This window comes from Xenopus laevis, chromosome 8L (genome assembly GCF_017654675.1).
Source record: "Xenopus laevis strain J_2021 chromosome 8L, Xenopus_laevis_v10.1, whole genome shotgun sequence".
In the NCBI taxonomy this organism is placed as follows: Eukaryota; Metazoa; Chordata; class Amphibia; order Anura; family Pipidae; genus Xenopus; species Xenopus laevis.
The window spans coordinates 129876267-129899882 of NC_054385.1; the positions used below are offsets into that span (position 1 = coordinate 129876267).

At 36.4% G+C, this 23616-nt stretch overlaps 1 protein-coding gene across 2 annotated transcripts; it reads right to left on the minus strand.

Annotated features, from left to right (window-relative positions):
* Nucleotides 1-3143: 3143 nt before the first annotated feature.
* On the minus strand, nucleotides 3144-17048 carry LOC108699143 (Fc receptor-like protein 3). Of its 2 annotated transcripts, XM_041573703.1 has the most exons (9): nucleotides 16984-17048; nucleotides 14975-15016; nucleotides 13004-13264; nucleotides 12647-12907; nucleotides 6888-7169; nucleotides 6467-6745; nucleotides 6301-6320; nucleotides 5997-6258; nucleotides 3144-3574 (listed from the first exon to the last, which is right to left on the minus strand). In XM_041573703.1, exons 1-9 carry the CDS (start codon nucleotides 17012-17014, stop codon nucleotides 3435-3437), a joined length of 1578 nt encoding a protein of 525 aa, XP_041429637.1. In that variant the 5' UTR covers nucleotides 17015-17048; the 3' UTR covers nucleotides 3144-3434. The 2 variants fall into 2 exon arrangements, with proteins under 2 accessions (XP_041429637.1, XP_041429636.1); XM_041573702.1 differs by having other exon boundaries at nucleotides 5997-6320.
* Nucleotides 17049-23616: the final 6568 nt, after the last annotated feature.

Genomic DNA, 23616 nt, shown 5'->3' on the forward strand with positions numbered 1-23616 from the left:
TAAATTATAGAGATCTGACATATGGAAAGACCCCTTATCCAGAAAACTTGTTGTAAAACTCTGGCACCCAAGTTTATTTGAACTATCAGATTTATGTGTGTGTGATACAGTGTAGTTAGTCATTCCTCCACAATTACGAGTGCCCACCTGAGTGATCTAGAACATCGGAGTGTGAGCACCCCATCTTCAAAAAGGTGTTACATTTACAGTATAATTATAGAAGATTCATTTTAATCAATTTTAGCCTTACAAAGAATTTATCTTTTAGATGGGGTCTTTGGCCCCCATTTGAAAGCCCTCCTTAAAAATAACTTTTTGAAACAGATGTACAGTAGGTCATCGATGTGTTATAATGTTCAGAACATTATGCAGATAGAAAACTACAAAAATATCGATGACACCATAAAACCTTTTCTAGGTGTGTGGTCTTTATGGGTCAGGTCACATAACTACATGTAAGTGATTATCAGTGATATGTGTGAAAAAAGTAAACAACAGAATATGAAGTATGCTAAAAATAGAATATATACAGTTATGTGCCCTGGAGTTCATTAGGAGGAGTTGAACTTTTTTAAACTAAATGAACTATGTAACTATAAATGGCACAGTGGGAACTGTGAACAAGTACACACTCATCTTGCCACCTGGATGGTATATTACAAGCACAGCACTTGGATAACATTTTTATAGTAGAAAATAAAATAAATTCTGCACAATCTTCTCTAAAAAGTTAGAATACAACCTATGATCCCAACCAAACTAGCAGGAGTTAATAGAAGTACTTATGAGGTTCAGAAGGCAACCAGTTTTGAGTACAGCTGATATCCATCAGATGTTTAATTGTTTTATTGTACATGAGGACTGCAGACATTTCTTCAGATTCCCCTGACACCCCAGCAAAGATACCAGTAGTAAAATAAAAGAATATTGCATGAAAGTGCATGTCTTCTGTAACAGTCCATCACCTACTGTTGTGTCATAGGGTGAAATACTGTAAGAACTGCTCATGAAGGTGACAGTGAGTATGGATCAAATGCACAACACTTTGCAATGAGAGACTTTTACATGGTCTTAAATATCTAACTACAGATGAAGAGGGCATTGACCCCCTTTAAAAACGCAGACTTTTGTTTGCCAGTGGAATTAAATCTTTTTTTTCGGAGATGTTTACCTGCTCAGGTATACTTTCTGAGGCTAACCTCAAACTCCATAAGATTGCTTCAAACAGTGCTGCTGTAATGAAAGCCTTCCAGACAGATGCTCATGCCACAGAATTTAAAGACTTATTGGGTTTATTTATTGAAATCCAAATTTATCTCATATTTAAAATAAAAAATGCTCAACCAAACTCCCATGCCCAATTTTGCATAATTTATTAATAATATAACTCTAATAAATTGGATTGGTGAAAAAGCCCATTAAAATCGTGCAAAAACTTGAATCATAAGGTTTTTTCATACTTTTTCCCCTAATTGCACAATTTTTCCGGTTTAGTGCGAAAACCCTGAATTTATAGGATTATTGGGCTAAACCAGCACAGACCACTATAGCATCCGATTGGGATAGGTGATTTTCCCATTGATTTAAACAGGACCTCAACAGGTCCGAGATGGCGGATCTGGGTGATTCGGGTATAATAAATGTCGAAAAAAAAATCCATGAAAAAATTTAGTTTTTGCCTCAAAAAGTCGCCCAGATAGATTTGTGGTTTAGTAAATAAAATTTGGGAACAGGCAAGCAACCCATTCAGAGAAGCCTTGGCTTAAGCTGGGACTTATTACATTACACATTTGGCTTCCAGGTTGCCACAACAGATTTACTAGACGTGGTGCCTTATCATTAGTGAACAATCTGTATGATCCACTAGGGCAGAGATCCCCAACCTTTTTTGCCTGTGAGCAACATTCAGATGTAAAAAGAGTTGGGGAGCAACACAAGCATTAAAAATTGTTCCTGGATGGAGCCAAATAAGGCTGTGATTCGCTATTGGTAGCTCCTATGTGGACTGGTAGTCTACAGGAGGCTGTTTAGTAGTACATCTGTTTTTTATGCAATCAAAACTTACCTCCAAGCCAAGAATTAAAAAATGAGCACCTACATTTAGGCCACTGAGAGCAACATCCAAGGGTTTTGGGAGCAACATGTTGCTCACGAGCTATTGGTTGGAGATCACTGCACTAGGGTTTGTAGCACCCATCACCGTGACCGTACATTATTACTAAGACAGCTATTAGAAACTGTTTAAAGACTGGAGCTCTCCTTTACTAATTGATAAACAATCAACATGGGAGTCTCTAAAGGCCCCAGAAGAACTTCACATACTGTACCTCAATCTCTCTTTGCTTCAAGTCAAAGGAGACAGATTCACATTTTCACAGATACATCTGCTGAGGCCATAGCAGTTTACCTCTAGATAAGAGACACGTGGTCAATGTAAATAGGTTTTTTGTATGGCAAGGCTAAGTTAGCACCAAATCCTGAGCAGGTCATCTCAAGGCTTGAACTTTGTGGCATTATATTAACAATAGAAATTGCTGACTTTATACTGGATATTCACATTGATGGTGTTAAATAACAGACAGTAAAGTTGTTCTAGGCTACATATACAATCAGACAAAAGTGATGTGTACAGTAAATTAGCAACCGAGTAGAAAGTACCAGGAGATGCACCAAACCTGAAAAGTGGCATTATGTTCCATCTTATATCAACCCTTCAGATCATTCAACCAGACCTGTGTCCACAGATATCTTTGCAGGTGCTTTCTGGCTAACAGGCTCTGGATTCTTTCTGGATCACTCAGAGGCTACAGCTACAGATGTAAACCATCATATTACCCATCCTTATGTGTGATATAAATTCCTCCCATGATCCTTTTCTGTTCCTGGTTTTCATGAGTCATGAGCTGCTCCTTTTTACCTCTAAAATGTGGCCATCCACCCTGAATAATAAATCCTATCTGGCAATGATTGCCCACAGTGGTTGTACCAGCTCCATTCAGGCCAGGCAGAAAGGTCTTGGGGGAAACTCAGCCAATATCACAGCAAGTGGAGTCAGAATTGCAAACACCCGTGTGTGAGAATCATACATAGACAAATTCTGTTGAATAAATTCTTCTAGACTTTTCTTTATTGGCACATTTGGTGAAAACACACTGCAGTCCATGTTATTATAATTACTGTCATTATTATGAACAAAAGACATGGACATTCAGCAATAGCATAGCTGTTGAATTTATATATGTTACCATTATTATATTGTATAGTTGATTAAAGTAAACTTTAAAATAAAATGTAAGAAGTTACTAATTGTGGACAGCATTGCAGTACTAAAAGCAAATTGATCATCTAATGGCATCTCCTAGGTGCTATAATAGTATTTCCAGTGATAGATATTGTGGATTTATCCAAGGAAAACAAACACAGGGAGTCACAGACTAATGTCCCCTGTTCTTCAGATGTCCTGTAGTTCCCCGTGTCTTTATGTCATAATACAGCAAACCCACTGTCCAGATAAATACGAGGGATGATAATATCAGTCTAAAAAGATTGAGCTGAAGCATGATTTGGCATCTGCCTGGAACCAAAATATATTAAAGTTTGTATACTGTAAGAACACAAAATTTTAAAATGTGACAGTTCAATATTACTTTTTTATAGAAAAATGCTCCTTCCTGATCAGTCAAAAAGGCAGTTCTCTCTGTTATGAAATGAGATCTGTGTTCTCTGAGTTTTTGGACAATTTTTGAAAAAAAAAATCAAGAAACATCTAAAAATCAGAATAGTTAAAAATAAAAAGGTCATATAGGATCAGCACAGCTCCTATTGACTTCTAATGGGACCTTGACAGATTTTTATGTATGAGTTTTTCATGGCTTTTACAATTAATAAATTTTGAATTTTTAGAGTTTTAGAGATATTAAATAAAACAGAAAAAATACAATTAGTGAAAAAAGTAAGTTTTAATAAGTTTTAGTAAATTGCCCCCCCCCCCCCTAGAATCTACAGGTTCTATTTACTGAATTCGGATTTCCTTTTATTTTACTAATTGTATTTTGTTCTAAAAATTTAAAAAATTAAAAATTCCACTAAAACTCTAAAGATTTCAGATTTATGAAGTGTAAAAACAAAAAAGTCTAATACAAATCTTCTCCAAGTAAAAGTGTCACGTTCGGCACCTTATATCCAGAACCCAAGCTAAGCTCCCTGGTCACGGCTCTCACTTCTGCCTATAACCACCACCTTTCACCTCGGGAGGAGCCCTCGGCTAATCAGATGCCGCCAGGTCTTATTTGAGAGAGGAGCCAGGCTAACGGTTCTGGACCAGCAAAGGGGAACGATCGTCTCACCAGAATACTGGAAGGAAGAACACCACAGGTACAGGCAGGCCGGGCCAGCACAAGCAGAGAATAGTCAGACAGGCCAGAATCAGGATTGGAGAGATCAGAATAATCAAGAAGGCAGGCAAGGTCAAACACAGTAGATCAGAAAGAATTCACTAAGAATAAACACCCAGGACCTTTTTTTAAATAGAACCTAACAATGGGCAGTTTGCAGAACACTGAATTCCCCTTATATACTATTTGAATTTCGCGCCCCTGCACGTGACCTCATCACGCTGGCGCATAAACCAGGAAGTGCACCGGCGCACGCGCCATAGAGGAACTGGGAAGGAAGGAGATAGGACGCTTGCGGCAGCCGTCCATGCCAGAGCCGCGGGGTGCCTCCCTGCTAACCACTAGACCCCCAGGGAAGACCACTGGCACACCAGTGTAAGGTTTCCTTACAAAAAGAGTTGGGGTCCGATAGAAATTAACGAGAGCTGCGCTGATTCTATTTTTTTAGCCAATCAGACTTTTAGAGGTTTTCACATTTTTCTCACTAGTATTGTTTTTCTATTTGTACTTTTTGTATTCAGATCTTTTAATAACTTTCATGGCATTCTTGGTTTTAAATAGAGTTTAACTGTTTAATAGTTTCAAAATGCTCCAATACCACTAAAATGTGACCTTTAATAAATTGGCCTCCCAATTTTGCATTCCCTCTAAAATACTGCCAATGCTGCAAAGACATATACCAGCTCTCTGAGAAGTCTTACAACTCATCGATGGATAAAAGATGAATCCTTGGAGCACCAATTACCCCAAAAGGGCACCAATCATGACCAAAATCATTTACTAAGTAAATACACTATGTGAAAGTTCAAGAAATCTGATTTTTAAAACAGTTAGAATTGTTTGTATAATGTAAATGATCAGCTCATTATTCCTTCTGCAAGATCTCCCCTATCTCCACTGCAGTTCTAGCTGAGGCAGCCATCTTGGATTTCACTGGCTCCTCCTACCTATATCTTCCCAGCCAACTGTAGCTCTGAAATCTCGCACATGCTCAGTTCAAATTCCTTGTTTGCTTATCAACCCTTCTAAGCTATTTTTAAATCAGCCAAACCTGTGTGTTAGCTGCTGTACAGTAGTGCTGCCACCTGCTGGAAGTTAGCAGGTGGCAGCACTTCTAGTGGAAACTTCTAGTGGAGGAGTTTACGAAAACAAGGCATTCTGGGTAGAATACTCAAAGCAGTGTTACAATCTGAGCATGCTCCTGAAATTTGCATATTAGAGTCTCTGTTAGAGTCTCAATATGGCCTCCCTCAGTGAAAGAACCCATTTGACAAAGGGATTTTTTTAAAACCTGCAGTTTTTTCAAAAAACTATATATGTAGTTTGATTAAACGTGTTTAGCTTGTACTGGTCAGATTGTTAATATGTGTTTGATTTTGGCTGTGATAGGTGCCCTTTAAGATTAATGCACCTTACTTGGATAAACTTAATCAGATAATCTTATAACTGAACACAAATTCTACTAAGTAGGAAGGGCACACTACCTGATGGACATGGTCAGGCGTAGTGGCTAAGAATTTAGACTTCATTGTGGTGGGAGCCCTAACAATAAATAGTAATGGATCCTTCAACAAAAATATGTGCATACGGATTCAAGCTCACCTTGCATCGGGATATGTGTCACATTGCTCCTCTTCCTCACACTGCCGGTTGTAGTTTGTACCTCACAGGTATAATTCCCAGAATCCTCCAGATGAGCTGAGGGGACTCCATATTGGTTGGATAAACTGAATCCCTGCACATTGTGCCCATTTCTGTAGAAAACAAACTGTAGCTCTGTAGTCTCTCTGTGTGGGCTGAGCTTTGTGTCACATGTTATGGTCATGTGATCTCCTTCTGTCACCTGATCTGGGATCACTTTTATTTGTGGGTGATCTCTTATTACTGGATTCAGGCTCAGTTTTATTTGTGGGTAAGAGAAGAGCTCTGCAACAACATATTATGCTTGCATGATTTCTACTTTGAAATAAAGAATCTTTTAGTACATGCTCAGTGATATTTGTTGAATTTACAGAGGTCATTTAGTCATATTAAAAGTATAAGTACATTTTTTAAAAGTTATTCCTGCTCACCCTGTATCTGGATGTCTGTCAAAGTGCTCCTCTTCCTCACACTGCCGGTTGAAGTTTGTACCTCACAGGTATATTTCCCAGAATCCTCCAGCTGAGCTGAGGGGACTCCATATTGGTTGGATAAACTGAATCCCTGCACATTGTGCCCATTTCTGTAGAAAACAAACTGTAGCTCTGTAGTCTCTCTGTGTGGGCTGAGCTTTGTGTCACATGTTATGGTCATGTGATCTCCTTCTGTCACCTCATCTGGACTCACTTTTATTTGTGTAGAGAAGAGCTCTATGAAAGGAAAATTATATTTATGGTTTCTATTCAAAATGAAAAATGAATAGTACTTACTCAGTAATAGTGTGTTGCGTTTATAAATGCTTTTCAGTCATACTAACAGGCTAAGTCCATTTTTTTAGTTATTTATACCCACTCTTTAGCTGAATCTGGGTCATGTTACTCCTCTTCCTCACACTGTTGGATGAAGTTTGTACCTCACAGGTATAATTCCCAGAATCCTCCAGCTGAGCTGAGGGGACTCCATATTGGTTGGATAAACTGAATCCCTGCACATTGTGCCCATTTCTGTAGAAAACAAACTGTAACTCTGTAGTCTCTCTGTGTGGGCTGAGCTTTGTGTCACATGTTATGGTCATGTGATCTCCTTCTGTCACCAGATCTGAGCTCACTTTTATTTGTGGGTAAGAGAAGAGTTCTGGAAAAGAAACAGATACAGTATGTCCATACTGTCACAATGTCTCTAAGCTCTAGTGGGCATGGATCTTATACCACTTGCCTCTTTTGACATGGGGAGAACCATTTAACAACATTCTCATTTGTAGTGGTTTTATATATTAATTAAACTACTTTTAAACTCTATTTCTCTAAAAACACAAATGCCTTGTAAGTGATTAAAAGATCCGAATATAAAAAGTCCAAAAGAAAAAATAGCTGAATGATGCAATAAAGAATAGGAAAATCCTAAAAAAAACCTCTAATAATAATTAAAGTTTTTTGGAGAATTGTTCGTGAAATCAATCTGAAAACCTCTTAAAACTCTGGATAGCTAAAAACTGTTTAATAGGATCAGGGCAGCTTCCGATGACTTTTACACTTCATAAATCTCATATGTTGTAGAGTTTTAGAGAAATTTTAAAAAGATGTAAGCATCAGTATTAAAAGCTGGTCTGTTCATGTGGAAGTCAAAGGGAGCTGTATTTTCACAATCTATGCTATTTTTCAGCTCAGGTTTTCAAGATTAATCTGAATCTTGAAAGACTCATTGAAGCTGATTTGTAGAATTTGATTTGTTCAGTGTTGGTTTCTTTCATGTTTTTAAACATCAAGTTTTGAGTTCTTTCATAAATAAGGACACATATTTTCAAGGTTTTTCTCATTTGACAAAATGTAATTATCAGAGAAAGAAGTTATAACCTCCAATATACATTGGCAAATGCAGGGGGTTTGTTAGGTAAAATGGGAGAGCTAGAGTTAATTGCGTATACTAACAAAATATGATATTACTGGTATCGCTGAGACCTGGTGGGATGAAACATGTGACTGGATTGTGAATTTAAATGGTTACACCCTTTTTAGGAGGGACAGAGGGATTAAATAGCGGGTGGAGGAGTGTGTTTGTATGTAAAGCCTGAATTAAAGCCATGCGCTAAAGAAATAACAATAGCTGCCACTGGTGAGGGCGTGGAATCACTCTGGGTAGAGATTTTGATTGAGCAAAATGTTACAAAAAAAATTATCATTGGTGAATGTTATAAACCACCTCGTATAAGTGAGGAAAATGAATTCAAGTTATCAGGGATAGCCAAAATCAGAAAAGCTAAATTGAGATGGAAAAGGGTATTGCAGCAAGGAGTAAAAAGAATCCAAAAAACTTAAGCAGAAAGGGTGGGATCCTAGGGGGTTATTTATTAAAGTCTGAATAGTAAAATATATTTTTTACAGTACCCCAAGGCTGCTAAAAGTCTGAATGTGAAAATACTCCATCTCCAACCTGTCGAGGTCCTGTAAAAGTCAATGGCAGAGGTCTCATTTCCAATTTGAAGATATCATGGTCTGCGCTGGGTTTCATACCAAAAAAAAAAACTTAATTTTTCAGGCATCAAACTGTAAAAATTAGAGTTTGTTCTGAGTTAATCCAAAAAAGTCACACAATTTGAATTTTCAAGGTTTTTTTCTCATACACAATATTTTGAGTTTTTTTAAATGATAAATAAGGTAAAATAATGGATGGGAGCTTGGTCAGACTTTTTAATTGAAAGTGTGAGAAAAATTCAGATTTTAAGTGATCTACTTAGACTTTGCTAAAACTTTTTACATGGCACCACATAGAAGGATGATGGTTAAACTAAGGAATGTTGGCCTGGAACATAGTATTTGTACCTGGATAGAGAACTGGCTAAAAGATAGACTACAAAGAGTGGTGGTAAATGGAACATTTTCTAATTGGACCAGTGTTGTTAGTGGAGTACCGCAGGGCTCTGTACTAGGTCCCTTGCTTTTCAACTTGTTTATTAATGACCTGGAGGTGGCCATTGAAAGTACTGTTTCTATTTTTGCAGATGATACGAAATTGAAATAATTTTAGCTTCAAGCCTTGTCACATAGTAGTGGAATTGGTCAGGGGGGGCGGTTGGTTGGTGGAGGTTGGCGCTCAAATTCCACTCTTGTTTCTTCCCTGTCTATTGTGTCCCGCACTGGGATTCTCAAGGGGACCAGGATTTGTGGTTTTGTGAGGTGTAGACAGCTCTTTACAAAGATAGGGTTACAGTTAATATTGAGACCACAGTCCTGGTTTTCCTGCCTTTCTTTGCTTTGTGGTGTCCCAGGGATAGAAAAATAATAGGTAGTAAGTTTTGGGACAACTCCACCCTCTCTTATATCACTTTTCCTGATTTTAAATCGGATTGAGCTGCTGGTTAATTCTTTTTATCGCTAATTAATTGGTTCAATAATTAAATTTCACGGCTTACAAAGTCCCTGGTTGGACTAATGCACTTGCACTTAAAATATTTAAATTAATTTATTTAACACCAATGCACTTTAAGTAATTAATTGTAAAAGAATGAATTAATGGCAGAAATATATTGATTTAATCTGTCCTTCATAACTTTAATGAATTAACACGGAGGTAGCACTTTAAAGTAAATTAACAATTTTAATTAGGTATTTAATTATTCCAAGTAATTGAGCTAATCACAATTGTTTATTAAATAAATTGGACAATAAATTACAAGTATCAGCAAGTGGATGTATTTGAATTTTAGAAGTGAACCATCGAATTATCAGTCAGAAGAGGGGTTTTTCTTTTCTTTTCTCTCTTTTCACTAATTGCACTGATTGAATCAGACCGAGAGAGACTGAAGCGGTAAATTAATATAAAGAGTACCTTTCTCTTTGTTCCACTAAATTGTGCAGAACTATAGGTTCCATGCAGGATGCTGCTACTTTGCACAGTGATTTGTCTAAACTGGAAAACTGGGCAGCAAACTGGAAAATGAGGTTCAATGTTGATAAATGCAGGTTATGTGTGTTGGGAGTTTCCTTAAATGAGAAGGATCTAGGGGTCTTTGTAGATAACAAGTTGTCTAATTCTGGGCAGTGTCATTCTGTGGCTACTAAAGCAAATCAAGTTCTGTCTTGCATAAAAAAGGGCATTAACTCAAGGGATGAAAACATAATTCTGTCTCTTTATAGGTCACCTTCTGTCACCTGATCTGGATCCCTTTTTATTTCTGGCAAAACAGCCAGCACTATAATAATAATAATGTGAAATTATTATGTAACAATTGAGGGCCTCTGTAGAATTCTCTGTAACGCTTTTCCTCACTGCACACAGACATCCATGGAATCAAGTCTTAATCCTGCTCCTCTTATCCACCAATATGCTTTACAGTGCATATATTATCTGTCTTTTTACGTAAGGGTAAAATCTAATTAAGTTACTGTGTGTAGGTTGAGTCAAAACTATTGCATTCCCTTAAACTATTTCTTCCGAGTAGACCCCCAGTACCACCATTGTAAGGGGACTCCAGAGACAAAAAGGCCTTAATTCATTGGTTTTAAAAGGACAGGGATTGTATAGAGAGTGGGTGGGTTTTGGGAGAATCATGGACAGAGTTTGGTGTATCTAGGATGTGGCCAAGACAGATAAGTGGCTCATGTGATCTTTTATCACCTGATCTGTGCTCACTTTTATTTATGGGAAAACAAAGAGCTCTACAATAAATACAATTCAACTCAAGGGTCAACTCAAATAGTATCAAACTAAAAAAAGCACCATATTATCTTATCATTTTGTGAAACCCCATAAACTTATTTTTTTTGATTTGCTTTGTCTTATTGTATATATTATCACAATTGTATGAAAGTTCGAAAAGTGTATTGGGATGAGTGAACATTTAATTAATGATATGAATTTCAGATGCACTTACAAAGGATCCTTTTGCATTTTGATTTTATTCTCCCATATTTAGTTATTTTTATTGTTTTATTTGTATTGCTTATTTCTTTATTCCTACCATTTGTTCTTTGTACTTTCATTCAAACAAGAGCCTGGTCACTAAACGACTGAATCTGGCAACTAGATACCAGTAAATGATAATTCAGTAATACAAAAACATGATAATAATACTAAGGGGTCTATTTACTAACATTCCGATTTCCTTTTTTTCATGAATCATATTTTTTCTTTAAAAATGTGTTTTTTTTTATTTCTCTAAAACTCGAGATTTATGAAGTATAAAAACAAATGTTCTCCAAGTAAAAGCAGTAGAGGTTCCAGAGAATCAATGTGAGCTGTATTGATCCTATTGGACAGTTTCTTAGCCAATCAGATTTTTAGAGGTTTTTGGATTTTTTTTTCACTTGTAATTGTAAAGGTTTTATAGATATTGATTTTTTGTGCATCGTTCAATGTTTCTTTTCCATTCATACTTTTTATATTTGGATCGTTTCATGGCAGTCATGGTTTTAGAGAAATAAAGTTCAATCATGGTTTAAAAAACATCTAATACCACTAAAATTTGACCTTAAATAAATGAGCCTCTAGATGACAGATTTCTTAAAATGCTAATTCCTCTCTTGCTTTTGTACACAAAATGAGGGATTCCAATACCCAGAGTAAATTGATTGCAATAAATGTAGATATGTTAGAAATGTAATATCTCAAAAATGGTTTAATAATTTGGTTTGTATATCTGTATAGTGATGGGTGAATAAATTCACCAGTCACAAATTTGCGGTGAATTTCTGCGTTTCGGCGCTGGCAAATAAATTTGCGAATCTTCAGCAAAAATTTCAAGTTTTTCCATGAAAATATTTGAATTTCACTATTTCTTCGTGAATGCTTTCATATTTCATGATTTTTTTCTTGAAAACGTTCGAATTTCACGATTTGTTCGTGAAGACGTTTGAATTTCATGATTTTTTCGTGAACTTTCCAATTTGAGAAATTCGCCCATTGCTATATCTGTACAATGTTCTGTGGCACCTTAGCTCACTCACTGGAGAGAGTGCAGAGACTAAGTGCAACTAAACTGGTTAGAGGGAGGGAAGACTTTAATTATGAGAGGAGACTGTCAAGGTTGGGGTTGTTTTCTCTGGAAAAAAGGTGCTTGCGAGGGGACATGATTAGACTTTACAAGTACATAAGAGGACATTATAGACAAATAGCAGGGGACCTTTTTACCCATAAAGAGAATCACGTACCAGAGGCCTCCCCTTCAGACTAGAGGAAAAGAAGTTTCATTTAAAGGAACAGAGTAGGGGGTTCATCACAGTCAGGACAGTGAGGTTGGGGAATGCACTGCCGGGTGATGTTGTGATGCTGATTCAGTTAATGACTATAAGAGGGACTTGGATGATTTTTTGGACAGACATAATACAAAGGCTATTGTGATACTAAACTCTATAGTTAGTATAGATATGGGTATATAGAATTTAATTAAAAGTAGGGAGGGGTGTGTGTATGGGGCTGGGTTTTCATTTGGAGGGGTTGAACTTGATGGGCTTTTTCAACCCAATTTAACTATGTAACTATGTAACTATGTAACTATGTAACTCTTCATTACTAACAAATTCCTGTGCATCTGTTGGCACCACAATCACATGAGAACTTTTGAAAAGTAATGTACAAGTCAAACTAAATGTATCATTATTATCATTATTTATTACCTGAGACTACAATGGACTGTGTAGCAGAATTAGTGTGATAATTAGATTTATACTTAATTTCTTTTTCACACTTGTATGTGCCAGTTGCAGTAACATCCACTCTTCCTATGTGTAACTCAGACTCACTGACTGGGGACTCAATGGTCTTATTGTCCTTGTAAAATACTGTGTTCCTTGTATCATATTCAGGCCGACTGTGACACCTGAGAGATAGAGTGTCTCCCTCATAAACAGCAGGGGGCGCCTGCAGGATGAGCCAATCTGAAAAAAAAATGTTATGCCAAGCTTATGTGAATCTTTCTTTTTTTATTCTTGGACTTTTTTGACCTTTTTCAAATTTAAGCTCTTTTAACTCACCAGTTCTAATATTCAGTATAACAGAGTCACTTCTCTCTTTGGCACCAGCCTGGCACTGGTAATACCCATTGTCTGACACACTGGCAGACCGAATGACAAGACTCTGATGATCCCCAGGTATCCGATGTCCATTCCTGTACCAGGAATATCTCAGGTTCCCTTGGGCAGTAGGAGCCACATTACAGATCAGAGTTACAGAATCCTCTGCAGATACTGGGGTCCAGTTTGGGGAGAAGGAAACCACCGATTTCACAGCAGCTCCTACAGACACAGCGTTTAGTTTAAACATTAATTTGGTAGATAAAGTAATTCTGTAAATTGTTAATCATAGCAACAAATGGAAATTAATTCAATATCATTAATGTATTTTGTAATTCACAGTTTTGACCATTTAATTAACAAAATAAAGTACATAATCTTCCCAAATTCCAAAGATGAAAAAGCCACTTCCTGCCTTTGCCATGCCCAGGTATCACCCGACGACACGGCAATCTTGGTGCACCTCAACTGTCGATTGCCCTGGAAAACAATGTCAGTTCAGAGGAATTCAACCAACATCCCCTGTTAATGTAAAATTACATTATCTCTAATCTGCAGAATCTAGTTCTCAATTCCTAAATGAACAGATACTGTATTTCCATGCACAACTTTCACTTACACAGAGTTCCCAGATACATACAAAGCGAAAATAACTAATTTATAAGTACTTTTTTTTACTGCCAGTTGAGTTTCACACTTTATTTGTGTTTCATAACAGCCAACATTGCAACATTCAGAGGCCCATTTATGGGAGTTTTTTTTAAAACTCCCATAAACTCGCAATTCGACCAACCGCAATGTATTATTAAAATCAATTTTTTTAAACTGACGTGAACAGGATCGACCCAAAAACTAGAATCAAATTTGTTTTGAATTCGATTTGAATTTTAAAAAGGCTGCAAGCAACTCCAAATTTATCCCTGGATCTCCTATTGACTTAAACAGCAATCTGGCAGGTTTTAAGTGGGGAATAGTCAAATTCAAGTTCTTAAAGGGCCAGAGTATGATAAATTTTAAAAATCAAATTAGAATTTATTGAAAAACTCGAATCAAATTTGGATAACTCCCTAGTCGAATTTGACAGTTTTGCCAATAAAAAAAACTAGAAAATTTGAATTTCAAATTAGAATTTTCAAATTTGACCCTTAATAAATCTGCCCCTCAATGTAGGTGTATTTGATTACTTATGGGAAAGTCAAAGTTTACCTAGGAAAACATCTTTTATAGCAACTTGAGCTTCCTAAACCTGAATCTTTTGTAAAATTCCACTTCTGTAACACGATATTTGATTCCAGATTCATGTTCTTCATAATATAGGTAGTATAGGTACATATACTATAGGTACAGATAGTAAAACAGATATATAACTGATATTAATACAAAAAGGGGGTTGGATAATACCATATCTCATCTCATCAATGCATTATATTATAGTTATATTGAAATTTATGACTTTTATAAATCAAAAGCCCATAGAAGTATAATAACATATTTTCAAACCAGAAATTACCACATTTTACATTTGCAAAATGTAAAATGGCCCTAACCCTGCTGACCCCAGAAAACCACATCATTTTAGAAATAACTCACCAGTTAAACCAAATATGTCTACTTTTCCAAATTGTCAAACTCACAGATTCATATAAACTCTGTAAACTAGGTTCAAATCATGTTCTAGGGTACAAAGATCATAATGTAAATGCAAGAGGTGCTGGATACTTTGATGCTCCATATAAATTCAGCACTTTACAGCACAAATGCTCCTCAGATTGTTCCATATGGAATAGGTGAAATTTAAGTTCACCATTTGATGCATACAATTCTTAAAATTTCATAGGAATGAATAGAAAGTGGGTGAGTTTATCTAACGTGACCTCTAATCTCACATTTTCATAAATCTGCCCCTATGATTTGTGTTAAAAAAATTCTTACCTGTTATTTCAGTGAATCTTGCTGTAAACAGGAGAAAATGACCTGGTAATATAATTTAAACAAAAGTATATTTATGTCTTACCTGTGGTAAATAATATGAGCCATAAGATACACAGTAAGACTTGAGGTGATAAATAACAAAAATCAAATTTGGAAGGGTTTATGGTATTTTCTACTAAACTCACAATTAAAAAAAACACAAATAATTGCTTATTTATTAAAAGATCCAAATAGGAAAAAAAAGTTGAATGCAATCATGGAAAAAAAATGAATACCTTGAATTTGTGAGTTTATCAGCTCAACAATGGCTTGAACTCCCATAGACTTCTACATGAACTCGCAAGCTTTTAGATGCTGACGTTTTACATTCAAGGTTTTTGTGCTTAATAAATACCAAATATTCGAGTTTTTGAAATATAACTCAAATTTGTAATGAATTGTGGAAAAAATTTGAATGCTTGACATGAGGCAGAAAAAAAGTATTACTGCTCCATATGTAGGCACTGTAAGGGGCCCATTCATTAAGTTCCAGTGAAGGAATAGAAGAAAAAATGCTTCGAATTTCGAAAGTTTTTTTTGGCTACTTCGACCATCGAATGGGCTACTTCGACCTTCGACTACGAATTCGAATCAAAGGATTCGAACTAAAAATCGTTCGACTATTCGACCATTCGATAGTCGGAGTACTACTTCGACCCCCTAGTTCACCACCTAAAAGCTACCGAACCCAATGTTAGCCTATGGGGAAGGTCCCCATAGGCTTGGCTAACTTTTTTTGGTCGAAGGATAATCGTTGGATTAAAATCCTTCAAATCGTTCGATTCGAAGGATTTAATTGTTCGATCAAAGTATTTGCGCAAAACCCTTCGACTTTGATATTCGAAGTCAAAGGATTTTCATTCCCCAGTCGAATATCAAGGGCTAATTAACCCTCGATATTCGACCCTTGATGCATCTGCCCCTAAAAGTGGTGGCTATTACACAAACTTCCTACACAAATTTGCATCGAATTTCCACGAATTCCGATGCTGGCGACAATTAAAGGTGCACATAGACTTTAATGGGTGTCAGAATTGTCGGCGGTGTCGAAAATATTTTGACGGCGGCAGCAAAATTCATGTTTCACAAATTTTTTGCCGTTTCGCAAATTCCACAAATTTTTCGGTGGAGCAAAATGGGAGAAATTTGCCCATCACTGTTTATCAAGTTAAACCTTTCAATCAAATAATTTTGATTTTAAAAGCTTCTATTTGTCCCATAGAAATTGGGTAATCTCATTTTGAAGCTACATCCAGTTTATCTTTCTGCCCCCAAAACAGTAAGTGGACAAGTCAACAAGCATCTTTCTTTGTCTTTAACAAATCTAATATAGTTTCCAATATGGACTGCCAATAACTTGTGATAGGGAATTTCACTGTAAAACACAACTAATAACAAAAAACATTAGGTTCAAACATTTATTTTTCTAATCTCAAGGGATGCCATATTTGTACATTAACCCTCAGCAGTATATTTACTTACATTTTACATTTTACATTCTTTTTGCAATGGGCTACTTCGACCTTCGACTACGACTTCGAAACGAACTATTCGAACTAAAAATCGCTCGACCATTCGACCATTCGACCATTCGATAGTCGAAGTACTGTCTCTTTAAGAAAAAACTTCGACCCCCTAGTTCACCATCTAAAAGCTACCGAACTCAATGTTAGCCTATGGGGAAGGTCCCCATAGGCTTGGCTAACTTTTTTTCATCGAAGGATATTCCTTCGATCGTTGGATTAAAATCCTTCGAATTGTTCGATTCGAAGGATTTTATCGTTCGATCAAAGGAATAATCCTTCGATCGCACTAATTGCGCTAAAATCCTTCGACTTCGATATTCAAAGTCAAAGGATTTTAATTCCCAGTCGAATATCGAGGGTTAATTAACCCTCGATATTCGACCCTTTGTGAATCGGCCCCTATGTGTATTTTAAACCAGGCAAACCAATAAAAAATATACTTACAGAAAAGAGCTGTTTTCATTATTTCCAACATTTTGTCCCAAGCCACCAACAAGTCAGTAAATGGCAGCTTCCTATGGGATGGGAAATTAACAAAATGTTAAACAATTGAGATTAATCTGCATCACAACTACATAAACACTCTGCACATTTTCTATAATAAACTAAACACACTGTGAGGTTAATTTAATAAATTCACTCTTCCCCTACTGCAAATACAAGATAGTAAATAATGCTGATCCCCAAGCTGTCTGGAAGGTGTGGTTCATCCAAAATCAGTTTTTCCTCTAATTATTTTACAGAAGGAAGAAATCTTAAAGGTACGTATGGGCTTATGTAGAAAATTTGGATAAACACTTTCTGAACTTCTAGATATAAATATCAATGCATTTTTTATACCAACATACTTGATTCCACAGATTGAAGGAAACCATTATACAACAAACTTTTTCAAAAGATCCCTTCCCCTGTAACCCTCATATTTTACTTTGTTCCATTATAAAGTGATGGGGGTAAATTTATCAAAGAGTGAAGTTCCACCACTAGAGTGAAATTCCGCAGCTCTCAATTCATTTCTATAGGATTTGAAAGGCGTATTTATCAATGGGTGAAAGTGAAATTTCACCCTTTGATAAATACGCCTTTAAAAACCCAATAGAAATGAATGGGAAGTGGCGGAATTTCACTCTAGTGGCGGAACTTCACTATTAACTTCCCTCTTTGATAAATATACCCCCTGGATTTTAGCAATGACTAGCAAGATATGGGGGATATTTTCTAAAATCTAATTTATACACAACACCAGCAGGTCTGAGATAACATATTTTTGGATTCAAATTCAAAAAAAAAAAAAAAGCGAAAAATTAGAGTTTTGCCCCAAAAAGCCCGACCAGATAAATTTGATGTTTAGTAAATAACCCCCCTAATCTTAGGGTTTGTGGTAGTTTTGAAATTCTTGATCTGAAAGATACATCCAAAAATTTAATTTATTTTAAGCAAGATATTGATCCAATTTCCCTTAGGGAGGCCCATTTATTAAAGGTTGAATTTGAATGGCATTTTGAAACCATGAGAACATTCTATTGCTTTCAAACCGCAAATGCCATGAATGTTTTTTATAGATCCAAATTTAAAAAGCACAAATGGGAAAGAAATGCTGATCAATCTGGAAAAAGAAATACAAATATCTCTAAGGGGCTGATTCACCAAGGGTCGAATATCGAGGGTTAATTAACCCTCGATATTCGACTGGGAATTAAAATCCTTCGACTTCGAATATCGAAGTCGAAGGATTTTACCGCAAATAGTCCTTCGATCGAACGATAAAATCCTTCAAATCGATGGATTTAAATCCAACGATCGAAGGAATATCCTTCGATCAAAAAAACTTAGGAAAGCCTATGGGGACCTTCCCCATAGGCTAACATTGACTTCGGTAGCTTTTAGATGGCGAACTAGGGGGTCGAAGTTTTTTCTTAAAGAGACAGTACTTCGACTATGGAATGGTCGAATAGTCGAACGATTTTTAGTTTGAATCCTTCGATTTGAAGTCGAAGTCGTAGTTGAAGGTCGTAGTAGCCCATTCGATGGTCGAAGTAGCCCAAAAAACACTTCGAAATTCTAAGTTTTTTTACTTCGAATCCTTCACTCGAAGTTAGTGAATCAGCCCCTAAATGTGAGTTTTTCAGAGAATTACTAGTGAAAAAAAACTAAAAACTTCTAAGTTTGAATGGTTAAAAAAAGTCCAATAGGATCAGTGCAGCTCCCATTGACTTCTATGAGACCTCGACTGCTTTTTTGTATTTGTTTTTACACATAATAAATCTAGCATTTTTAGAAATTTACAGAAATAATAAAAAAAAAAAATAATTTGCCAAAAAATACAAGTCATAAAGTAATTTTTTCATCTAAGGTAAATGGGTGAGGCTTCAAAATCCTCTGCAATTAGGCAAATTTGCCAATCCTGTAACTTTGTATTTTAGTCATGTGATACGAATTTAATTTAATCTTTCAGCAGTGACAGGTTAAGTGATTCAGTCAGTGGTGGTGGCAGCTTTTGTCTATGTTCCAAAGTCTTGTATGTTTATCATAGTCCATTATGAAGCGCTCTAGCATTACTTGTTTTGGGATGTTTCTCACAGGATCTCTGGAATAAATCTACTCTTTAAAATCTTTGACAACTTCCACGTTCCAGTCTACATCTGGTATTTCTCTAAAATAAATGTAACTTTTGGTTTAAGATTTGGTTACCTATATTCTGCCTTGTCCTTTGAAACTGGTATTAATGTTGCTTCAATTTCATTCTTGACACAGAAACCAAGCATTTTTCTTTATTACTGAGCTTGGTTCTTCTCATGAATAAACATTTCACAACTTCACAAAAGAAGAAAAAACTAAAAAGAAACTATTACAGAACTGTGTGTAATAAATAAATAACACAGCAATCACTGCTCGAACTAATAAAGCTGAAAGGATAATATGTTTAAATACTAACGGGACAATCAAATCTAGTCCTCGGTCCCTCTTTCAGCAAATTCTAACTGGGGCATGAGTATCCATTAAAGGTTGAGTACCAGCTAGAGAAAACCAGAGATATATTTACTGGTTCATCATAACATTTGCAATAGGTTTATGTATCCATAAATCTTATGTCAGACCAAGAACTCTTCAAAATCAAAATAGAATAAATTCATTATACTTACAAATCAGGGCCAAGGGGTTTAGAGCAATTACAATACTGTTTTCAGTTGAATGACATACTTAAAAGAAATTGCAGTCCACAACTAAACCATTTCCTCAATGTTTCAGAACATGGTGGTGTAATAGACATACGGTATTTGTGTTCAGGAAGCTGAAAGCTTTCAATAAAAATGCACGGCCATTCAAACCACACTGCAGCAGTTTTCTGATATGTCTCTTCACTATGAACAAATCCTGAAGCAACAGGCTTGTTGTGCAGCCTGTTGCTGAGGCGTGGAGTGCATAAAAGTAGGACCCAATTTCAGAGCAATCTTAAATTAACCCTTTAATGTGCAATTTTAAACTGTATTTGGCAACAACATTAGAACAAGAAAATATTGCTGAGAGCTTGTCAGGCATGGAAAGTAAAATTCACATGAGGTTGCAAAGTTTTTGGGCACCCCTCAGTGAAAAAAATGCTTACTTTTTACAACAATTTGCAGCTTCCCTTCCCTAAAAAAAGAGCATGGTGCCAAGCTCTTTGTGCCACCCTGGACTGGTGCATGTTCAGTATAGTAAATTCTTGTTTGCACTTTGAAAATGAGACAAAATGGCAGCAATTTGCTCTCTTAGTAGCCTGGGGAGGAATAAAAGAGGAGCACCAGCCCAGGGGTAAAGGGTTTGTGTAACACTCCTTGCCACACCATTCTGTGCAGCCATTGGATCCCAGGCTTACTCGGCATATATTCTGTTTTTCTTTTTACTTTTTATTTAGGTGGATTGCACTTGGCTGGAGCTCTTTGAAAGACCCGGGTAACACGCTACCAGCCCACATCTCTCAGGAATCATAATGCACTCAGGGAGGATTGATTGAAGAGTGGATAAAAGATTTACATAGATTAAAATGTAAAAAAAAGATAGCTAGATAGATAGCTAGATAGATAGCTAGATAGATAGATGATAGATAGATGATATATAGATAGATAGATAGATAGATAGATAGATAGATAGATAGAGAGAGAGATAGATAGATAGATAGATAGAGAGATAGATACGTAGATAGATAGATAGATAGATAGATAGATAGATAGATAGATAGATAGATAGAGAGATAGATACGTAGATAGATAGATAGAGAGAGAGAGAGAGAGAGAGAGAGAGAGAGAGAGAGAGAGAGAGAGATGATAGATAGCATATCTGTAAAATAGTAGGGAAATACATTGCCAAAGTAAGGCCACCAACTCACCTACATTATGATCTTGCCAGACTTTTATGAGTAGGTGAGCAGAAACCTCGACTCTGGGATGGCAGTGCATGTGATCTACGTGGGAATTGCTAAAGCTTTTGATACAGTACCACACATAGAAGGTTAATGGTTAAATTAAGGAATGTTGGCCTGGAACATAGTACTTTATGTGTAACTGAATAGAGAACTGGCTGAAGAATACATTACAAAGAGTGGTGGTAAATGGAACATTTTCTAATTGGACCAGTGTTGTTAGTGATGTACCACAGGGCTCTTTACTAGATCCTTTGCTTTTCAACTTGTTTATTAATAACCTGGAGGAGAGCATTGAAAATACGGTTTCTATTTTTGGTAATGATTCTAAATTGTGCAGAACTGTTCCATGCAGGATGCTGCCACTTTGCAGAGAGATTTTACCAAATTGTAAAACTTGGCAGCAAACTGGAAAATGCGGTTTAGGGGCATATTTATCATTGACTCCAGATAGGTTCTAGGAGGTCCTCCATAGGCTAAAACAGCAATTTGGCAGGTTTTAGATGGCGAATGGTCGAAGTAGAATTTTTAAAGAGACAGTACATGATAAATTTTGATATTCAAATTTTCTAATTTTTTTTCAAATTCTAATTGAATTGGGACTATTCCCTAGTCAAAGTACACAAAAAGTAGCTCAAAATGTGAATTTTTTTCATTCAAAAATTCACCTCGACCTTTGATAAATCTGCCCCTAAGTGTTGATAAATGCAGGAGGATATTTTTTTTCCATAAAATGGATCATTGGACCAAAGGCTCCCCCTTCAGACTAGAAGAAAAGAACTTTCATATGAAGCAACGTAGGGGGTTCTTCACAGTCAGGACAGTGAGGTTGTGGAATGCACTGCCGGGTGATGTTGTGATGCTGATTCAGTTAATGACTATAAGAGGGACTTAGATGATTTCTTGGACAGACATAATATCAAAGGCTATTGTGATACTAAAATCTACAATTAGGGGGTTATTTATCAAGGTCCGAATTTATCTCAATATCGGCTGCTACAAACTCTGATCTAACCCGCTCGGGTTTTTAACGCCTATTTATTTTTACATTTTCCCGAAAATTTGCTTTGCGGGAAAAGCTCTGGTTTTCACGTTTTTTTCATGAATTTTCCCCGAAATCCCAGAATTTTTTGGAGTTTTCACCCGAAAGCTCAGAAAACATTGTGAAATTACCCAAAACCCCCAACACAACCAAAAGTCAATGGGACTGTTCCCATTGACTTTTATGCAACCTCGACAGGTTTGAGATGGCATGTTTTTATATTCGGGTTTTTTAGCCCCCGGGGTTTAATAAATTCTAAAAAATTTGTGATTTTTTTAAGAGTCTGATTTTATAAAAAAATCACATATTTTTCGAATTTCGGGTATTCAGAGCTTAGTAAATAACCCCCTTAGTATAGAATTGGTATATATAATTTATGTGAGTGTATGTAAGGGTTGGTGTCAGTGTGTGTATGTATGTGATGAGAAACTCATCAACCAGGTCCTATTCAGACTGTGCAAATTTCTCATACAGCAGCCATCTTTGGATGCAACATGCCCTGCAGGACTTTGATATAAATTTGAGCTAATCTGCAGTCTAAAATTGATGTACAACGCACATCGACTAGAAATCACTTGTAACTTGGTTTGGTCATAATAAAAATAACATACATGTTCCCGTTCCAGTAAGCATCTTGCTGAAGCCCACAGGTTTTCCTCTCTATTATACATTTAACTAGTGATGGGCGAATTTATTCGCCAGGCGTGAATTCGCAGCGAATTTGCGTGATTCACCGCCAGCGAATAAAATTGCGAAACGCCAGCGAAAATTTTGCCTGGAAAAAAACAGGCGCCGGCGTCAAAAATGGGCAGCGGCATCAAAAACGAGACGCTGGCGCCGTTTCGCAAATTTTGCGCGGAATTCGCGAATTTTCCGGCGAAGCGAAACTGTGCGAATTCGCCCATCACTACATTTAACCTTTAGCAAACCAGAAATATTTGGAATTTATAGCAAATAGTTGTTACGGGGAAATGTAATAAAAGTCAGTGGCAGAAAAACTGTTCGCAATGCGAAAAGCTATGCTTTTGCGCAAATAAATTTTGCTTTGCACAAATTTTTTTTGCGAAACCAGAAGCTGTTTAGTAAACACTCCCAACAGTAGAAGACTGTCTGCGAATTTTATAGTTTGCGCTTTCAATGCAATAAAACTTCTTAGTGAAAAAGTCATTATGTTTGCTACAAAAGATTGCGACACCTTCGAGCACTTAAGAGTGCGCAATTAAAATTCACAATACACAATTAAAAAAGGAACAATATTACATTGTGAGATGTGGATTTTTATTCTTATTGGTGCAAATTGTTTTTCTCTTTGCGACTTTAATTACATCCACCCCATTGTCTTTAAAAAGAAAAGCAAATGTGGAATCAAAGTCAACATCTTTGTGGCAGAGCAAATTTGCCCCAATTGTAAGAAATGCCACAGAATAATAGAATAGATCAAGGCAGAGGAAACAGAAGACTAATTTAGAAACTCAGAGATTGCTGAGAATGGAAAGCAGTGGTTGTGGGTTGTAAAACTGTATTATATGAGACGTGAGAAGATGAGTTGAAGAATGCTCTTTCGTTAAAGGAACAGTAACAACAAAAAAGGAAAGTGTTTTACAATATAATGTAATGTTGCCCTGCACTGGTAAAA

Coding starts and splice junctions, on each gene's coding strand:
- LOC108699143 (XM_041573702.1), bottom strand. CDS start 17,014: ATGTTGGAAATAATGAAAACAGCTCTTTTCT. Junction 7,170..12,646: donor ACAGTCCATTGTAGTCTCAG/GTAATAAATAAT, acceptor TTTCTTTTCCAG/AACTCTTCTCTTACCCACAA. Junction 3,575..5,996: donor GACACATATCCCGATGCAAG/GTGAGCTTGAAT, acceptor TTTTGGTTCCAG/GCAGATGCCAAATCATGCTT.